The sequence below is a fragment of the Pseudorca crassidens genome, chromosome 15 (genome assembly GCF_039906515.1).
Source record: "Pseudorca crassidens isolate mPseCra1 chromosome 15, mPseCra1.hap1, whole genome shotgun sequence".
Taxonomy (NCBI): Eukaryota; Metazoa; Chordata; class Mammalia; order Artiodactyla; family Delphinidae; genus Pseudorca; species Pseudorca crassidens.
The window spans coordinates 83,084,754-83,101,473 of NC_090310.1; the positions used below are offsets into that span (position 1 = coordinate 83,084,754).

Consider the following 16,720-nt stretch of genomic DNA (forward strand, 5'->3'; position numbering starts at 1 on the left):
CCACTAGTGGCAGCTGTCTAAAGAGACCCTGGGGAGCTTGACACCTTGTCCAGGTGCCAATATTTCATAATTATGTGTTGTGGCAGTACAAGATGTTTCAGTTTCTGAGGTCAAATAAATACATTTAGGCATTAACAGTGGTCATTGCCTTTTAAAAAAAATTATAAAAGTAAGATGCAATCAGAGCAGCAACAATAAAAGAAGACCAGAAACGTAACAGCAACAACAATAACAAAATCTTTGTTTCTGGATTAAATTGTGAAATAAAACCAGGATGTTAACAGTGATTAGTGTGTTCATTTTAAAAAATAATTAACACAAGACACATCAGTTTTAACCCCTCCCCACCACAAATGAAAACAAGACCCCATCCATAATGAAGTAAAAAAATCACCTTTCTCTCCATACCCTCCCCCCCCCCCAGTCCCATCCTATTGCCTGAGTGTAGCTACACCTCAAACTGTGGCCTGTGTCCTTTTCATTATTCCTATAGTGGGACCAAAAGGCATAGCATGTTTCGATCTTAGAATAGAACCGTATTGATGATCAAAATCCTACCTTACACCTTCAGCTAAGCTATTTTCCCTGTAGTTGTGTATTTTAAACCACTTTACACTAAGTTGTGGCTGTGCTTACACCACTTTTTGTTTTTGAGACACGTAAAAATGTACATTTCACTACATGGATGGTTCTGTCATAGGAATTTCTTGGTGCCTTTTAAAAACTGTACCTTTGAAGACTACTGGGGACAGAGAACCTCTGGGAGAGTTTCCCAGTAGGTGGGGCTGAAACCTGCAGTTTTCCTGCCATTTCTTTTTTTCTTTCTTCTAAAGCATATGTAGAGTAATCTTGAGTAAGTTTTCAACTCACCTCTCTGGAAAAGAAGCTGTTTGGTTGCCTGGGCAGGTTCTGTATGAAAACTATCAAGGACTCAGGTACTGAAGGGCAGCTTCTGTACAAAGCTAATTTCTCCTCCTGGTGACCTGGGTGGTCACAGTGGGTCCCCTGTGGTACGGTCAACAAATGGCATTTATTCTTGTGTTTACAGTCTTCCTTAAGACTGCATTTTACTGGGCTCTCAGCTGTGTGTGTGTGTGTGTGTGTGTGTGTGTGTTTCCTTTCTTTTTTTAAGTCACCTAGGTCCTTTGCCTCTTTCCTTCAGGCAAAGAGCATGTGATGACCAAGGTGTAAGCAAGTCTCTCTGGCACTTAAGGAAGACCCCAAACCCACCCACCTCCTTCTCCTCCAAGGAATTCAGTGCCCCTGGTTCCATTTTAGCTGGACCTGGAAACCTGCGAGGTGCCTGGAGGCAGATCAAAGCCAGAAATGAGGGCGGGGAATTCACGGAAATGTTAATAGATCTGGCTGTGGAGACAGAACACATTTAAAATGTCCTCTGCCTGCAAGACGTAGAATACATTTAAAATAGTTTTGTGATGGAAGGAGCCCTACCTACTGCTGGTTATAAACAGACGTAAAGATCAGTCAAAAGACCGGGAAGACCCTTTTCAATTGGCGAGTTTACAGTTTCCAAGGGGAGGAGGGCAGGGGAGGAGTAACCAGGACATTCAGGTGTGTCTTCCAATCGCGATAGCCCGTTTTGGCTGTGAATTGTACCCCCCCATCCCCCTTCCGTTAATTAAATAAACGCTCGGAGCACTTTACAGCACACGACGCGGCCCTTGGGGACCTGTTCCTGCGTTGCTCCCATTCTTGAAAACCTCAACTCACAGAGGGTTGAAGAGCTGGCAACATGAATTTCCAGTTCCTAAAGGTGAGAAGAGAGGTGTTGGGTGGAGGACAGATCCGAGGACCGGCAGGGAAAGAGAGGGGTGCTGGAGGCCTGGCTGCCGGAGGGGGTGTGTGCCCGCTGGGTGGGATGGGCGCCGCTGCGGGGTGCACGGTGGCCCCTGGACGCTGCGCACTTCTGGCGCAGGAAGCCGAGTCCGCGCCGCTGGGCGCCTGGCCACAGTGGGCCTCCTCGCCTGGCGGCGACCAGATAAATAGGTGAAGGCCTCCGGGCTTAGCTGGCCTGGAGGTGAGTGGTGTTTTAGGACGCAGAGCCGCGAAGGCCTCCGGGGACACTGGGCTCGCGCCTTGGCCCACCTGCCTGCGCTCGGAGCGGTTAGACTGCACCCGGATGGGCCCAGGGATGTTAGTGGGTGGAGAGGTGACAGGCACTCTGAGGGCGGGGGTCCCCCGGGGCAGGGAGGCGAGAGCCGGCTTGTCTCTAATAGGTGCCCGAGAGCCGCTAGGAAGGTGGCCTTGAAGAACAGGCAGGCTGGTGGCTTTGAGGTAGTTGGACGACTGAAAATTCGCCTGCTGACAAGTGGGGCGATGGTCCTCAAGTTAGAGACTCTACCACGACCGCTGCGCTCCGCGAGCGCTCCGCAAATGAGAGCTTCTCCGAAGCTTGGGTCCTACAGGCTCCCCCAGCTCCGCGCTTCGCGTTTTCTGGTTTGCGAGGATGCTTGCAAAGGAAGAGCTAAAGGCTGCGAAACCCCTTTGAGGACCCGGCCTGGCGCGGAGCGCTTACAAGTGAGCAGTAGAAAGAGTTGGGCTGGACCCTGGGCTAAGACGAGAAGCATCTGTGCGTGTGTGTAGCCGCCAATTTGAGCATCAGGAAAAACAAACTGCTATTTTGATATTATTGCTGCTATTTTGGAGTGACTGAATTATTTAATACATGTGGCGCCCCGGACGTGCACCTTAGTGGGCTTAGACAGTTCGGATGCTCTTGGACGCCAAGTGTCCGTTCAGTGGGTGCCGGTGCTGCGAGGGAGGGCGTGGGCTAGCGCGGGAATGGGCGCCCTCCCGGACTGCTGCAGGCCCCGGCTTTTCGTCTCTGCTTCGCTGGGCCCCGCCTCTTAACTGCGGTCCCAGCCGGAGCCCAAGCTGTTCCGCGGGGCGACACAGACACCTTGTTTGGTGCACGGCGCCCGCGAGGGCGCTTCGGAGCCTCCACATGCCGCTCGGGCGCCCCCTCCCCGGGACGGGAAGCTGAGTCGCAGGCCTGCTCCAGTCCAGCTCTACCCGCCCCGCCGCCTTCCTGGGCTTGCCATGGGTGTGGAGGCGGCGGAAGCCTGCCGCCCGGGTCTGGGAGCCTTGTTTCCAGAGGCAGTTGCCCGCGCATCTTTGGAGGTGGCGCACTGTTGTAGCGCTGCTGTCCTCACAGACGCCTTGTCGCCTCCGGTCTCTGGTTTCTAGCGCCATCCGAGCGGGCTGGGGGCCGGGGTCCAGGGTTTCAAGCGTGTGGGTTGAGTGCAGGCTCCCTAGGGGGCGACAGAGGGAAGCCGCTGACAACCGTCCAGCCCCATACCCTTGATTGTGCGAGGCGAGCGGCGAGGCTGCTCCCCGGGATCCCCACGTTCTGTTTACACTTGGCGTCTGCGAAGCCGCGGAGGGTCGGAGGGGACACCCTTCCCAGGCCGTGGCTGCCTGAGGGCGCGGCCACGCAGTCATGCGTCTTCGCGCGGCGAGGGGTGGGGGCCTTGGGGGAGGTCTGTCTTGAGTGTGGGAGCCATCGGCTCTCTGCTCTCGCTCTCGGCTCAGAGCAGAAAAGTTGAGCTCAAGGAAGGGCTGAGATTTCCGGCATCCGGAGCAGGGCGCGCGCGTGCCTGGGTTCCGTCCCTGAAGCAGAAGCTGTGCGTGTTTGGGTGGAGTCGGCCTGGCCGGGAAGGTTGAGGATTCGTTTGTGCCGCCTTCCCCATCCAGGGCACAGAAGTTGCGCTCTAGCTTGAGCGCGTGTCCCTTGGAGGGGGGCAGCGTCCAGGTCCAGGGCGCTGGCTTGGGAATGAATGGCCTTTGCCGAGCGGTTCCGAAACCTCTGTGCCCTTGGGGCTCCCTAAACGGAGGTGCGCAAACCCTCGGGGCCCATCGGCTCCCTTTGCCTCCGCCATAGAGGCCCCGGGGCTGCGAGGGATTTCCGTCCCTCCGGGTGGCTTTGGCGAGCGCTGCTGAGGAAAGGAAGGGCAGCCAGGACCTGGGGCGGGGGGTTGGTGCCTTGTTGCCCAGCCCTGGACCCAACATGCCCGGCGGTAAAGTTGCAGGCGTGGACGAGACAAGTTGTTCAAGCTGCATCCCCGGCCGGGTCTTGGAGTCAAAGCCGGGGCTAGAAGGCCCAGTGTGGAGGAGAGCTCCTGCGTCACTGGTCTGGATGTCTGGGGTGCCCAGAGGCTCCGCAGCCTCCCTCGAAAGTACCTGGGACCCCAATCTTCCACTCCCAGGGCGCCAGCATGCCTACCGCACCGGGTCCGATACCTGCCCTGAGCAGGTGCCCCCTGCGCCCACTCCCGAGTACCAGGAGCGCTGCTTCTGCGGTCTTCTCTTTTACCCCCCGTCCCCCCCCCCCACGGTGTCTTGAAAGCTAGGTGTCAGGGGTCGTGTGTGCACTGTCTTTGTACGTATCCTAGTGCAGAGCCCGCAGACAAGCCCGAAAAGCCTCCAGTGGTTTCGTCTCCAGGTTTTGTTCTCACAACTGGTCGGAATATCACCTGGAATCTGTCTACTCTCTGGGGCGAGGAAGAACCTTTCGCTTGGAAGACGCCTATTTTTATTTTGGTTATTTTATTTTAGGCCCATCTCGGTTTAAAGAAATGCTAAAGTTCAAACAAGCCCGGGCGGGAGTAGGGAAGCAGTGGGTGCATTCATTCTGTGAATTGGGAGCAGCGTCCACTCCACAGGCCCGGGGCAGTAAACTGATAGGTATTGATTATTGCAAAATCGGATTCGTAATCAAATCGAAAGATTCCTTCTCTGATTCCCTGAGAATGTTTAAATTCAGCTCCCGAGAATTAGCGACTTTCCCCTTGAAGCAAAAAGAAAAAAAAGGTCAATTACAATAATCGGGCCAATGGATTTCGTTTCTTTAAAATGTTTCAGCATTGCGCTTTGCTTTCAAGGTTGGGGGGCAAATGCATATTGGGGGGAGAGGCAACGTTTATGTGGAAGGAAGTTTCGTTTTCTGCCTGTATCTGCGGACCCCGGGTGCTCACCTCTCCAGCGGGGGTCCCTCCACGGCCCCTCCTCCTCCCCCCACCTCTTCCCTCGTCCCCGCCTGTGACGCTAGGGTTGCATTCAGCCCCGCACCTCTTTTCAAGGTTGAGTTGAGGCTTCTTGAGTGCCTGGCCCGTCGGAGGAAGCTGCCGAGCCGGCGCCGGGCAGGGCAGGGCCGGGCGAGGGTAGGCGGGTGCCCCCCACCCGCCTCCCGGCCGCAGCCCAGCCTTGGAGATGGAGCTTCGGGCGATGGCGGCGAAACGCCGTTGTCCGACACTTCGGGGCCGGTGGAGCGGCCCACCCGCTCGGTGGCGCTTGGGGCCGACTCCCCAGAAGGCCTTCCCACCCCCGCCCCCTCGGAGGACCCCGAGCGCACTGTGCCCACGCCGTGCGGGGGAGGGCGTCGTCCCTCGGAGGGACTGGGACTCCAGCTGCCTGATTCCAGTTTAAACCTTAAATCTCCTTGGAGCGGGTGTTTGGGACGTTTTAGGAGATAGGGGGACCTCAGCTGTTGAGACGTCTTTTGGAGGGTGGGGGAAGGCGCTGTCGGTGAAAGAGGGGGGGCTCTTGGGTTCGGATCCCGGTCCCCAGCTCTGCCGACCTCAGGTGTGTGCTTGGTGAGGGTGACTGATGGATGGCGTGATGGGGGACGCTGGCCTCTTAGGTTTGCGGCTGTCAGCGAGGTGCGGCCCATTCGACTCCTCTCCTAAGCCCCCCGAGGCGTGGGTCTCCGCGCGGCGCCGGGCCAGGATGCGGGGCGGAGCTAGGCTGGGACTGGCTGGGGGCCGCCCCGCCCGGCGCCGGGGCCTTCGCGCCGGCCCCCGGGGAGGAGTTATGATAATTTCTTCTCATTAAGGCGCCCGGATCCCCCGGCTATCGCCTGGACACACACTGCGGGCGCGGCTTCCCCGGTCCCCGGCCGCGGCCTCTACACCCGCGGCGGCACCATCTACAATCGCGGAGCCGCCGATGCGCGTCCAGTGACCGGGACGGCTAGGCCCGCGCGCGGCGGGGGCAGCGGCAGACGTCTGGCCACCGTGACCCCAATTTTGGATTTACCGCTCGGGGGGTGGGGGGAACCTGGATTTAACTGGCGACTGTTTTGGGGGACGCCGGACGCCATGTTGTGGAAAATAACCGATAATGTCAAGTATGAAGAGGACTGCGAGGTGAGCTGGGCACAAGGGCGCAGCCTGGCCCCGCCCGAGTACAGTCCCGGAGGCGCGGGCCACTGGACCGAGGTCGGGGGCGAGGGCGCAGGAGCAGCGAACAGGCACCCACCGCTCGCCCTTCGATGGGACAGGGTCCACTTTTCCGGACATTCCCTAGTGCGTTTCTCCGGGGTTCCCTTCCTGAATCGGGCCTTTACCTAAATATCCAGTCTCGGGAATGGGGCCTGGAAAGAGCGTAGCAGATCCCACCCACAAAGCTTACCGGCCGGTTTCTCGCGAAGCAAAACAGCCCTTTTCCCCGATTTCTCGGAAGAGCGCTGGGTCTGCAACTTTTAGAGGTGGCTTTTACGCACGAAACCTCCGTCCCAAGGAGTCAGACGAGGTGACCTGCCGGCGACACCTTTGCGGAGTCTCCTCCGAGGCGGGCTTGTCACCTGCCCCGCTACCTCCTTGGGGAAACAAGAAAACAACCGAAGTTTGGCTTTCCAGAGAAGGGGGGGCCGGGGGGGGGCGCTGAGGCCAGATGGGGCCGTAAGCGCTCGGGAGTGCTCCAGCCTGTCGGACAGGTTGAGCTAGAGTTTCGGAGAGTGGGAGGGAGGGAGGCGGCGAGCGGAAAGAGGAAGAAGACGCAGGCGGCGCGAGGCGTGAGCCCAGGCCCCGGGAGAGGGGAGCGGTGGCGGCGGGGACGCGGGAGAGCTGTGCGCCCGCGGGACCTAGAGGGGCTGCCCCTGTTTGCAGGCCCGGGCACTTCAGCTAGGGGGCGACGGTGTCATAGCTCTCCTGGTCCCCCGCCACCCCTGTGACCCCGGGAACACATGGCGACACGTCCTTTGAGAATTAAGTCGGACAGCCGTGGGGCGAGGGAACGTGCCCAGGCAAGGTTGCCCAATTTTCGGGGTCCTTCGTTCTCCGTGCCCGATTTGTGGGGAAACTGACGGTGGCTGGGCAGGACGGCGTTACTTGGTCGGGACACAGCTAGCAGGGAGCGCACCCCTGGCTGCGGCGGGCTCCTCCTTGAGTCCCTTGGGCGGCGCTGGGTGGCTGCCCCCGCTAGGGAGGGTCTCTCGCCCGGAGGTCTTTGTCCTGAGGGCGTGGAAGGGAGGGTCCCTGGGGCGGGGAAACGGCGCACTTCCTGCGCGGCGCGCATTCTTCGCGCCCACCGCTTCCCCACTTTGGGCCGACGACGCCAGCATGTGCGGGCTCGTGAGCGACCGCGCTCTGCGCTGCCTGCAGGCTTTCTCCCCGGACCCCTGCCCCAGCTTCTTCCGGCCCAAGGCCTGGCATTCGGATTTGGAGCCGCAGAATACCTCGGGCGTCAGACCTTCGCCGCGGGGCCCGGAGTGCACGTTCCTCCAGGTCTTTCTCCAGTTTCCCCTTCCTCTGCGGACTAGCGGTTGACAACGAAACCCCGGGGGCACGTTGCTCCCCGGGGCCTTTTGGCCCGAGGGCAGGCCCCGCGGGGGTCGGTCCGGGCTGGTGCGGAGGGTCCCCGGGGGTCACAAGGCTCGGCGCGGTGGCCGCGGGCCGTGCGCAGTAGCGGGGTTTCGTACTAACCGGGTCTCCGTTTCTGTGCCCCAGGATCGCCACGACGCGAGCAGCAATGGGAACCCGCGCCTGCCTCACCTCTCCTCCGCCGGGCAGCATCTCTACAGCCCCGCGCCGCCCCTCTCCCATGCTGGAGTCGCCGAATACCAACCACCACCCTACTTTCCGCCTCCCTACCAGCAGCTGGCTTACTCGCAGGCAGCCGACCCCTACTCGCATCTGGGAGAAGCGTACGCCGCCGCCATCAACCCCCTGCACCAGCCGGCGCCCACCGGCAGCCAGCAGCAGGCCTGGCCGGGCCGCCAGAGCCAGGAGGGGGCTGGGCTGCCCTCGCACCACGCGCGCCCGGCCAGCTTGTTGCCCCACCTCTCCGGGCTGGACGGCGGTGCCGTGAGTGCCCGCAGGGACGCCTACCGCCGCTCGGACCTGCTGCTGCCCCACTCGCACGCTCTGGACGCCGCGGGCCTGGCCGAGAACCTGGGGCTCCACGACATGGCGCACCAGATGGAGGAGGTGCAGGTGAGCGCCTCGGCCCTGCCCGGACCCGTTCGCCCCACTGCCTCTCTCCTACCCCGTCCAGGCTCCCCCGAACTTAAAGGAAACTTTGTCATTTCTCCCCCAGAATGTCGACGACCAGCACCTACTTCTGCATGATCAGACGGTTATTCGCAAAGGTACGGAGTGAGCACGAGTTCTTTTCTTCCTCTGGCATCACACACCCTGTACTGGTTCTTAGCGGTAACTGGGAAGTTATTAACTTATTGGTGAGGTAGGGCTTTTGGTATCCGATTTGGGACATTTGTGGTGGAAGGGAGTGACAGGGACTCGAGGCAGATAGGTTTTAGGAGTGAGAAGACGGGGCATTTCTTTAAGATCTAAATGGAAAAGGATGCTCTCAGGAGCTGCCCCTCAATCTCCGGATTTGTTACTCCATAGTTTTCCCTTGGTGGGTGTTACTTATTGAATTCGAGAGTGTTTTTACAGAAAGAATCCCAGAGTGAGTTAAGGCTGTGACTTAATTTGGAAAACAAGTCACCACATACCCTTAGTGGAGTGATTGGTTCTGTGACAATTTTAATTGTTGAACGGGTTGATGTGATTTTATTTCTGATTTCAAATATGCACAGGGGTAAGGAGCCTTAATTCTGACCTGCAAAAAGAAGGTGGGACACAGTTTGGTGTACAAAACAGACAGCCCTGAAAGCATCAGGCTGGGTGATCTGTCGGGTTCATGCAGGGATGAGGGGGGCGGGGGTTTGGAAAATTGGATTACTTGGGCGACTGAGTGGCTCGTGAAATTAAGTTACCTACTGCCAGGATTCCCAGTTTAGCTCTGTTGGGAAATGGGGTCATCCTAAATGAAATGTAGCTATGGTCTGTTACTTGAGGTTAAACTGTTTGAAATCAACTGAGGAAAAATGAGTTTGGGGGGAAAAAAGAAAAAAGAAAGAAAACCTCAGAAAATAAACTGAATTTCCCAGTAAACTTAGAACAGGTGTGTTTGTATTTTAAAATTTACTGTGATCAGTTGCACTGAAAGATTTTGCCAGATGATTATGTCCTGTGATTTTGGATATTCGTTGAGTGAGGGGGAAAAAAGAAATCTTCATTTATTTAGTTATGAAGTAGTCTTTTGAAAACAAACGTTCTAACGAAACAGATTTTAACAGTGGTCAGAAAATGCAAACCCTCCACACGTGGGATCTTGACTAATTAACTTCCCAAGGTGTTAAATTGTGAAATTCAGATTCGATTATCTTTGAAGAATATGGCTTTAAAAAAATCTGCTTGCAATTTATAGTCCAACATGCAGTTAGTTGTTCAAAGAGCTCTTTCAGCTTTGGTTAGTGGTTTGCTTGGGAACGCCACTTCTGATCTTCACTCACAGGTCCTATTTCAATGACGAAGAACCCCTTGAGTCTCCCTTGTCAGAAGGAGCTGGTGGAGGCTGTGATGAATCCCAGCGAGGTCTTCTGCTCGGTCCCTGGAAGATTGTCCCTCCTCAGCTCTACATCTAAATACAAAGTGACAGTTGCCGAAGTCCAGAGGCGACTGTCCCCGCCTGAGTGCTTAAATGCTTCATTACTGGGAGGTGTCCTCAGAAGGTACGTGGGGACACGTTCTGGGCATGGCGGTTGAATGGTTGGGGATGAATAACAGAAAAGGACCAGGGAGATAGTTTTAACATTTATGGAACTTTGGTACCTAACGCTGAATTCTCATTGGCTCAGGGAGTTTTAGTACACATCTTCTCTTTTAGAACGTGCCAGATGTAGAAGGAAGTGTTAAAACAGCGCTAACAAATTCTCATTTGGTTAGAATTTGATTCCCTTGTATGAGTGGTAGCATCTGTATTCAGAGTAGAGGAGCTCCATGGGTCTGGTTCCCCCAGGGAGTTGTTTTTTTGGGGGCTGCTGCAGTTTCTACAAGTGAAAATTTGTCTGCTCTGTACAACTTGCAATGTTCTGTGATTAAAAAAAAATAATAATGTTGGCGATGCTGAGAAAGATTTTTGAATTTTACAGGGATTAAGTAATAAATTAAGGATTCCCTGTATCACTTGATTATGAGCCACGTAATGTAGGTTGTTTCTGACAGATTTCTGTTTTGTGAGCAGCATGTTAGGCATTTAGAATTTTAAAGTGGTTTCTTGAGAAAAGAATTTTTTATTTTATTATTATTTTGCTCAGAGCTAAATCTAAAAATGGTGGCCGATCCTTGCGGGAGAAGTTGGACAAGATTGGGTTGAATCTTCCAGCGGGGAGACGGAAAGCTGCCCACGTCACCCTCCTGACATCTTTAGTAGAAGGTCAGTGGAGTTGTGTTTTTGTTTTGCGGTGTTTTTAGTTAGTGCTGTGTTGAGTCTTTAATATTTCTCTAAAGAAAAGGTTAGGGACTTCCTGGCGATCCAGTGGTTGAGACTTCGCCTTCCAATGCAGGGGGCGTGGGTTCGACCCCTGATCGGGGAGCTAAGATCCCACATGCCGTAGGGTGCGGCACCCGCCCCCCCCCCCGCAAAAAAAAGGTATAAGAAAAGGTTAAAAACAACTCTTAGTCACAAAAGAGAGATGCAAGCGATTTTGCCATGCGTTCATTACAATGAATCACAGTCATTTAATCAAATAAGTTAACATTTAACGATGTGTCTGCTGAAGTATTCTGTTCTGGGTCTCCCAGAAAATCATTGTTAAAAAGAAACGGGTTTTCCTAAGACATCACATTATCAGATGAACCAGTTTTTGAAGGATGCAATCGATCATTTGGTACACCTTTTCTTAAAACTGGTTACCGGTGGGCAGCAGGACCGTTTCTAGTCTTTGTAGCTGTGGAATATTGGGACTGTGGTCAGTGAAGAGAAAAGCCCTTGTATACAATGAGCCTAGCCCAATTCACAGTTCCTTTGTTCATTTTCCCCATCAAAAAAAAAAAAGTAATGGGGCCCACAGATGAGCCCCTCTCCCCAGTCCTAAGATAGTTAGGATGTGACATTTCAGTTTCTTGAATGGACCTGCGCCCCGAACCTGGAAAGTAGCCAAGAATGCAATACGGCCTTTTACAAAGTGGGCAAGGGAAAAGTGAAATAATTATTTTTCAAAACAAAACAAGCTCGTTGTTACTGCGCACAGGAAAATGAGTTGATGAACACGGAGGGGGCTTATCCGTAAGCCTGGAGCGGCCGCCAGCACCTCGCCCAATCAGCAGGGCGCTGGGCCCCGGCTCGGGGGCCGGGGGAGCCAATGAGGGGTGGTCTCCTGGTAGTCAGGCAATCTTTTGAACACTTTCTTTCCCTGGTCTAAATGGCGCGACCGCGCTGCTAAAAGAGACTTGGCAGGGCCCTGCTCTACCTTTTTACGAGTGTCTTTGGAGGTCAGGGCAAGGAGAAAGGAGCTGCCTGTTCGATGCTGTTGGGGACCAGCTGTCCTGCATGGAGAATGGTGGATTCCGCGTGCGTGGAGCATAAATGCGGCTCCCCTAGGTTTCCTTACCGGCCAGGCAGGGGTGCTTGAATGAGAAAGCGTGTGCCTGAACAATGGTTCTCAGATGTTGATTTAGTGAGTCGGGGGAGGGAAGTGGGGATGGTGGGTGAGGTCCACCATCTGGGTTTGTAAAACTCTAGCAGCCCCAAATCTTGGAACCAGAAAGAACCCAGCGCCGCGGGTGGGAAATGACACCCTCCCCTCGTTTTCCTCCCTCTGTGCCCCCCAATACCTGAGACGAGAGGGTAGGTAGGGCTCCTAACATTTCCGGTAGGAAACACTCCTGCTTCTCTTTCTTAAAGCAACATTCTAGAGACTTACCTCCACCAGTAATGGGGCGCTCTCATTTAGAAACAAAGTTCCGTATCAAAGACTTTTGTCCCAGTTTCATAAAGAAAAGTGACAGTTTGCTTCTTTGTCAGTCATGCTCACTCCCCCTAAGTTTTCCGACTTCTGCACTACCAACGGATGCTAGACGCTGTTTTAGCAGCGAGAGGAGCATCTGCTCAGCTTGGGCAGAGGACTGGGGTAACATCGTTTAAGTACAGTTAAAATTTTCAGACTTTTTTTTTTTTCTTACATTGTATGATTTCACCCTAGGGGAGGGTACCCACTGCAAGTACCCAGGAGGTTCTGCTTACTGGCTGGATCGTTGTCCCCTTGTGTGATTGCATTTTAGAATGCAAAATGACTGCTAGACCAATACCGATAGTGCTGGAAAAAGAGGGAAGGGACAGTTTGCCTTGGGGACCACAGTGGCCCTAAAGTCTGTTGCCATTGCCGATTATTCTAGGTGAGGCTGTCCATTTGGCTCGGGACTTTGCCTATGTCTGTGAAGCAGAATTTCCTAGTAAATCCGTGGCCGAGTATTTAACCAGACCTCATCTCGGAGGACGCAATGAGATGGCAACTAGGAAGAATATGCTGCTGGCGGCACAGTAAGTATCCAGGCTTGAGAATTTGATGCCCCGATGCCCTGACCTTGCAGCTGAGGGGCCAGCACAGTCCCTGGTGCTCAAGAACGAAAGGCTCCTTAAGTAAGTTAGGGTGTTGAGCAAGAGGAAATGGCAAGGAGCATCTTTGACAGAGTCAAATTAGAGTAACTTTCTGTAGCATTTAAAAGAATTAGAGCAGTGAGTGTATTGCTCAGAATGAGTGTTTTTGAGCCGCTTAGTTATTCAGCTCAAACTAGTTAAGCTACTCTTTCATTATCTTATTTGCATGTCTTACAAAAATGTGTTGAAGACAATTTATTTTATCACATCCAGTCAAGATCCTGCGCCTTCTGCCTCCTGATAACAAGATGTTTTTGATTTTTAAAATGTAATGATCGGGTTGTGTGTGTAGGAGACGAGGGCAAATGAAATGTCTCAAAACGACTTAATGCAGCTGAGGGATTTCTCACAGAAACCAAGAGTAAATGGATTTTAAAATCATGGTAAATGAAGCAGAACTAGTCAAGTGGGAAATAGGGCAAAAGCGAGCAGTGAACCAGCCTGTATCGAAAGAGTGAGTTTCAGGGAAATGAATTCAGGGATCTTGACAGAATTGGTTTAAGGAACCAATCTGCATCAAGTAAAGCTAGCCCTTACTCTCCTAGGCTGGAATTCTGACTCCACCTCTTACCAGTCCTGGTGACCTTGGCCAGTTGATTCTGGCATTAATCCTTTTATCTTCTCTAATTGCAGTGAGGATTAAATAAGATAGTACTTAAAAGAGTTTAGTTCAGGGCTTCCCTGGGGGCACAGTGGCCAAGAATCCGCCTGCCAATGCAGGGGACACGGGTTCGAGCCCTGGCCCGGGAAGATCCCACGTGCCGCGGAGCAACTAAGCCCGTGTACCACAACTACTGAGCCTGCGCTCTAGAGCCCAAGAGCCACAATTACTGAAGCCCACGTGCCGCAACTACTGAAGCCCGCGTGCCGAGAGCCTGTGCTCCGCAACAAGAGAAGCCACCGCGATGAGAGGCCCACGCACCGCAAAGAAGAGTAGCCCCCGCTCGCTGCAACTAGAAGAAAGCCCGCGCGCAGCAACGAAGACCCAATACGGCCAAACATAAATAAAAAGAGTTTAGTTCAGGGCCCAGCACAGAACAGGTGCTAAGCGCGGCAGCTGCCTATTGCTATCAGTTTAAAATGTACTTCCTTGGCCAGCCCCAAATTCTCGTTGCCTCTAGGTGTCATCCCCACACTAGTTTGTGCTCTTTACCTGTCACGGCCTAGATTGAACTCAGTGGTGTGTGTTGACTGTCTTTCACAGGCAAGTGTGTAAAGAATTCACAGACCTTCTCAATCAAGACCGAACTCCCAATGGGAACAACCGGCCCACTCCGGTCCTGGAGACCAGCATTCAGAACTGCTTGTCTCATTTCAGCCTGATTACCCACGGGTTTGGCAGCCAGGCCATCTGTGCTGCTGTGTCTGCCATGCAGAACTACATAAAAGAAGCCCTGATGGTCATAGACAAATCCTACATGAACCCCGGAGACCAGAGTCCAGCCGATTCTAGCAAAACCCTGGAAAAGATGGAGAAGCACAGGAAGTAAAACAGAGGTGAACAAAGGGCCGAAGCGTCTGGAAGGAAAAGGACTCCAAAACCGGTCTCGACCAGGACAAACTGGGAACCCCGCTTGCCTGGGGGACAGAGTTTGTTATCCACCTTCCCACGAAAAGGGCCTCCGTCGGATTTCCAGATCTTCACGTGCCCTCCTGGATTCCTTAGTACTTAAGGAGTGCTGAAGTGTCTCCTAAGCTCTGGACGCGCTCTCGGGAGGTGACAAGTGCTGGTTCTTTACCCATTAAGCTGATACTTTAGTTTTTGGAACCCCATTCTTCCTTTCTCTGAAGGTGGTGCTACAAGTTTTGGAACCTTTTAAATAAATTCCCTGGGCTAACAAAAACCCACACACACATAGCTGTTGAGATGTCAAATTGATGTGATTCAGATCCACTATAATTTTCAGTGTTAAGGTAAAAGTATTTATGTAGCCTCTTCCGTCTCACCCTACATACCGCGGGAGGCAAGGATTCTGTCCGCTTAAGAACTGGTTAATAGGTTGGTATTTGACACACTTTAAATCCCTTGTTCACAGGGACCCTTCGGGTTTTACGAAACTTGTAGAAGCAAAGCCTGCTGATGATTTTATGTTTTTCTTTTTAAGAAAAAAACAAAACAAAACTTTGAAAGTTAACTCTTCAAATAGGAGGAGACTCTTTGAAAAGACATGTTCCTTTAAGGTACGGAAGCTTTATTTTGCGTATTTATTTCACATCTTGGTGTTTCGAGAAAACTTGAAAAGGGGTGGGCATGAAGCATTTTTTTTTGCTGTCTCTCATCCCAAGTCCCAGAGGAGAATTCTGTATTTTGAGAAGCTGCGTTGAGTGTACAGATTTTATTTATGCATAATTTAATGGGGTCTGTAAATACGGGTGCACTTCTTACGACTTTTTGAGAAATGGGATTCAACTTTAATATTAGCTTTTAAAGGTGACGGGGTAATCTAAGACACATCTTTAGGCTTTATTCATATGTACACAGGGTATTAAGAGTCAAGAGTATCGTGAGTGCTGTTCTCGACTCTGGAAGACTCTAATTTAATTAAAGCTTTCTGTTCACAAAGCAATAACTTTGTCTTATTCCTGTTGGGCTGACCCCCAAGATGAGTGTGAAGTACAGTGTGTGTGGGTGAAAACGGAGTTTTGGAATTGAGCTCCTTGCCTGTAAATGTTCCCTAAATAATTGTTATGTATATGAAACCTGTATAATAAAAAGAAAGTATTCTCAATAGAAGCTGTGAAAGTCTGGTTGTAACTTGATGTGTTTTTTTTAATTTTCTAAGAGGAGTGGAAGAATGGCAGAGCTGATTTCTGGGTTTTGGCTGTGGCTTAGTTAATGAGACGGAACAGGAAATCTCTGTGCCGAGGGGAATCTGGAGTTTCATTTTGTCTCTCTTGGAAGACTGCTCTGTTGCGCCACGTCTCGCACTCATCAGTGGTTCTCACGACTGTGTATGGTACCATCTTCCCCAACACAAGGGCTGTTGGGAGATGTGTGAGGGACGGTTGATGGACAACAAGAGAGGAATCCATAGTTTGGGAATCATGTCTCTTGCGTAAGGCTGCTCAGTTGAGAAACACTGTACTTATGGTGAAGTTGCCACCTCACAATTTTGAGAATGGAAATGAGATGATTGTTGGTAAATTCTTGGGCAGATCCTCCTTGGGAGGACTTGGCATTCAGTCAAATGCAAGCAGTGGTTGTGTGGTAGGTGCTCTGAGTGTTTTCAGTCAATTGAAATGCTCCATCTTTGGGAACGTTAGGATGCCCATCGATCCAAGGGATCCTAATCATGTTGTCTGCTGGGCAGATCAGAGGTTGGGTCTCTGTACTTGCGGAGCAGAAGAGACCAGCGGGGCTTGTGTACTTGCTGGATGTGTGCAAGGATCTTGGGTGCACACCGACAGTCCTTGAGTTCAAGTTGAAGTGGCCTGGCACATCCTCCAGGAAGTGAGATGTTTATAGTTTGGCATGAGTGGCTGCACTTGAACGTTGGATAAGGCTATTGCTTCAACTCCAGTCTCATAATCCTTAATTCATAACTCTACCAAATGGTCAGCAATTCCTGATTTAATGCTGGCATGGGATGTTGTTAAGTAACGTAAACTCTGCCAGCCTGATACTGTGCTCTTGGCGGCCTGTTCTTGGCCACTGAACGTTCCCATTAAGTCGGATTTATCCGGCTGGTGTGTCAGGATCACAACTGCTTTGCGTTAGAGCAGCAAGAAGGTCTCACACTGGCGCTTACTTCTCAATCAAGACGTGAGACGTTGGGTGTTAAGAGGAAGTCATGGGGGCAAAGGGCTGAAGGAAAAAGGACTGTTTTCTTATCGGCATCTTCACTTGCCTTTGGACCAGAGTCTGGCTTTGAGGAGCTGTGCTGAATTGTAGTGCAGATAATGTTCTGGAATCAACCCAGGATTGAAGTGAGTCATAAGCAGGGCTTATGCCTGGCTCAGCGCTCAGCTCTCCTTT

At 52.6% G+C, this 16,720-nt stretch overlaps 1 protein-coding gene across 4 annotated transcripts; it reads left to right on the forward strand.

The window, feature by feature from the left end:
* The first annotated feature begins 2,245 nt into the window (after positions 1–2,245).
* Positions 2,246–15,478, forward strand: TFAP2C (transcription factor AP-2 gamma). Of its 4 annotated transcripts, none has more exons than XM_067708573.1 (7): positions 2,246–2,538; positions 7,746–8,231; positions 8,335–8,386; positions 9,601–9,817; positions 10,403–10,521; positions 12,483–12,627; positions 13,949–14,743. In XM_067708573.1, the coding sequence occupies exons 1-7, from the start codon at positions 2,338–2,340 to the stop codon at positions 14,232–14,234; spliced, it is 1,506 nt and encodes a 501-aa protein (XP_067564674.1). In that variant the 5' UTR covers positions 2,246–2,337; the 3' UTR covers positions 14,235–14,743. The 4 variants fall into 4 exon arrangements, with proteins under 4 accessions (XP_067564674.1, XP_067564677.1, XP_067564676.1 ...); XM_067708576.1 differs by lacking the exon at positions 2,246–2,538 and adding an exon at positions 3,645–6,164; XM_067708575.1 differs by lacking the exons at positions 2,246–2,538; positions 13,949–14,743 and adding exons at positions 3,646–6,164; positions 14,781–15,478.
* The last annotated feature ends 1,242 nt before the right edge of the window (positions 15,479–16,720 follow it).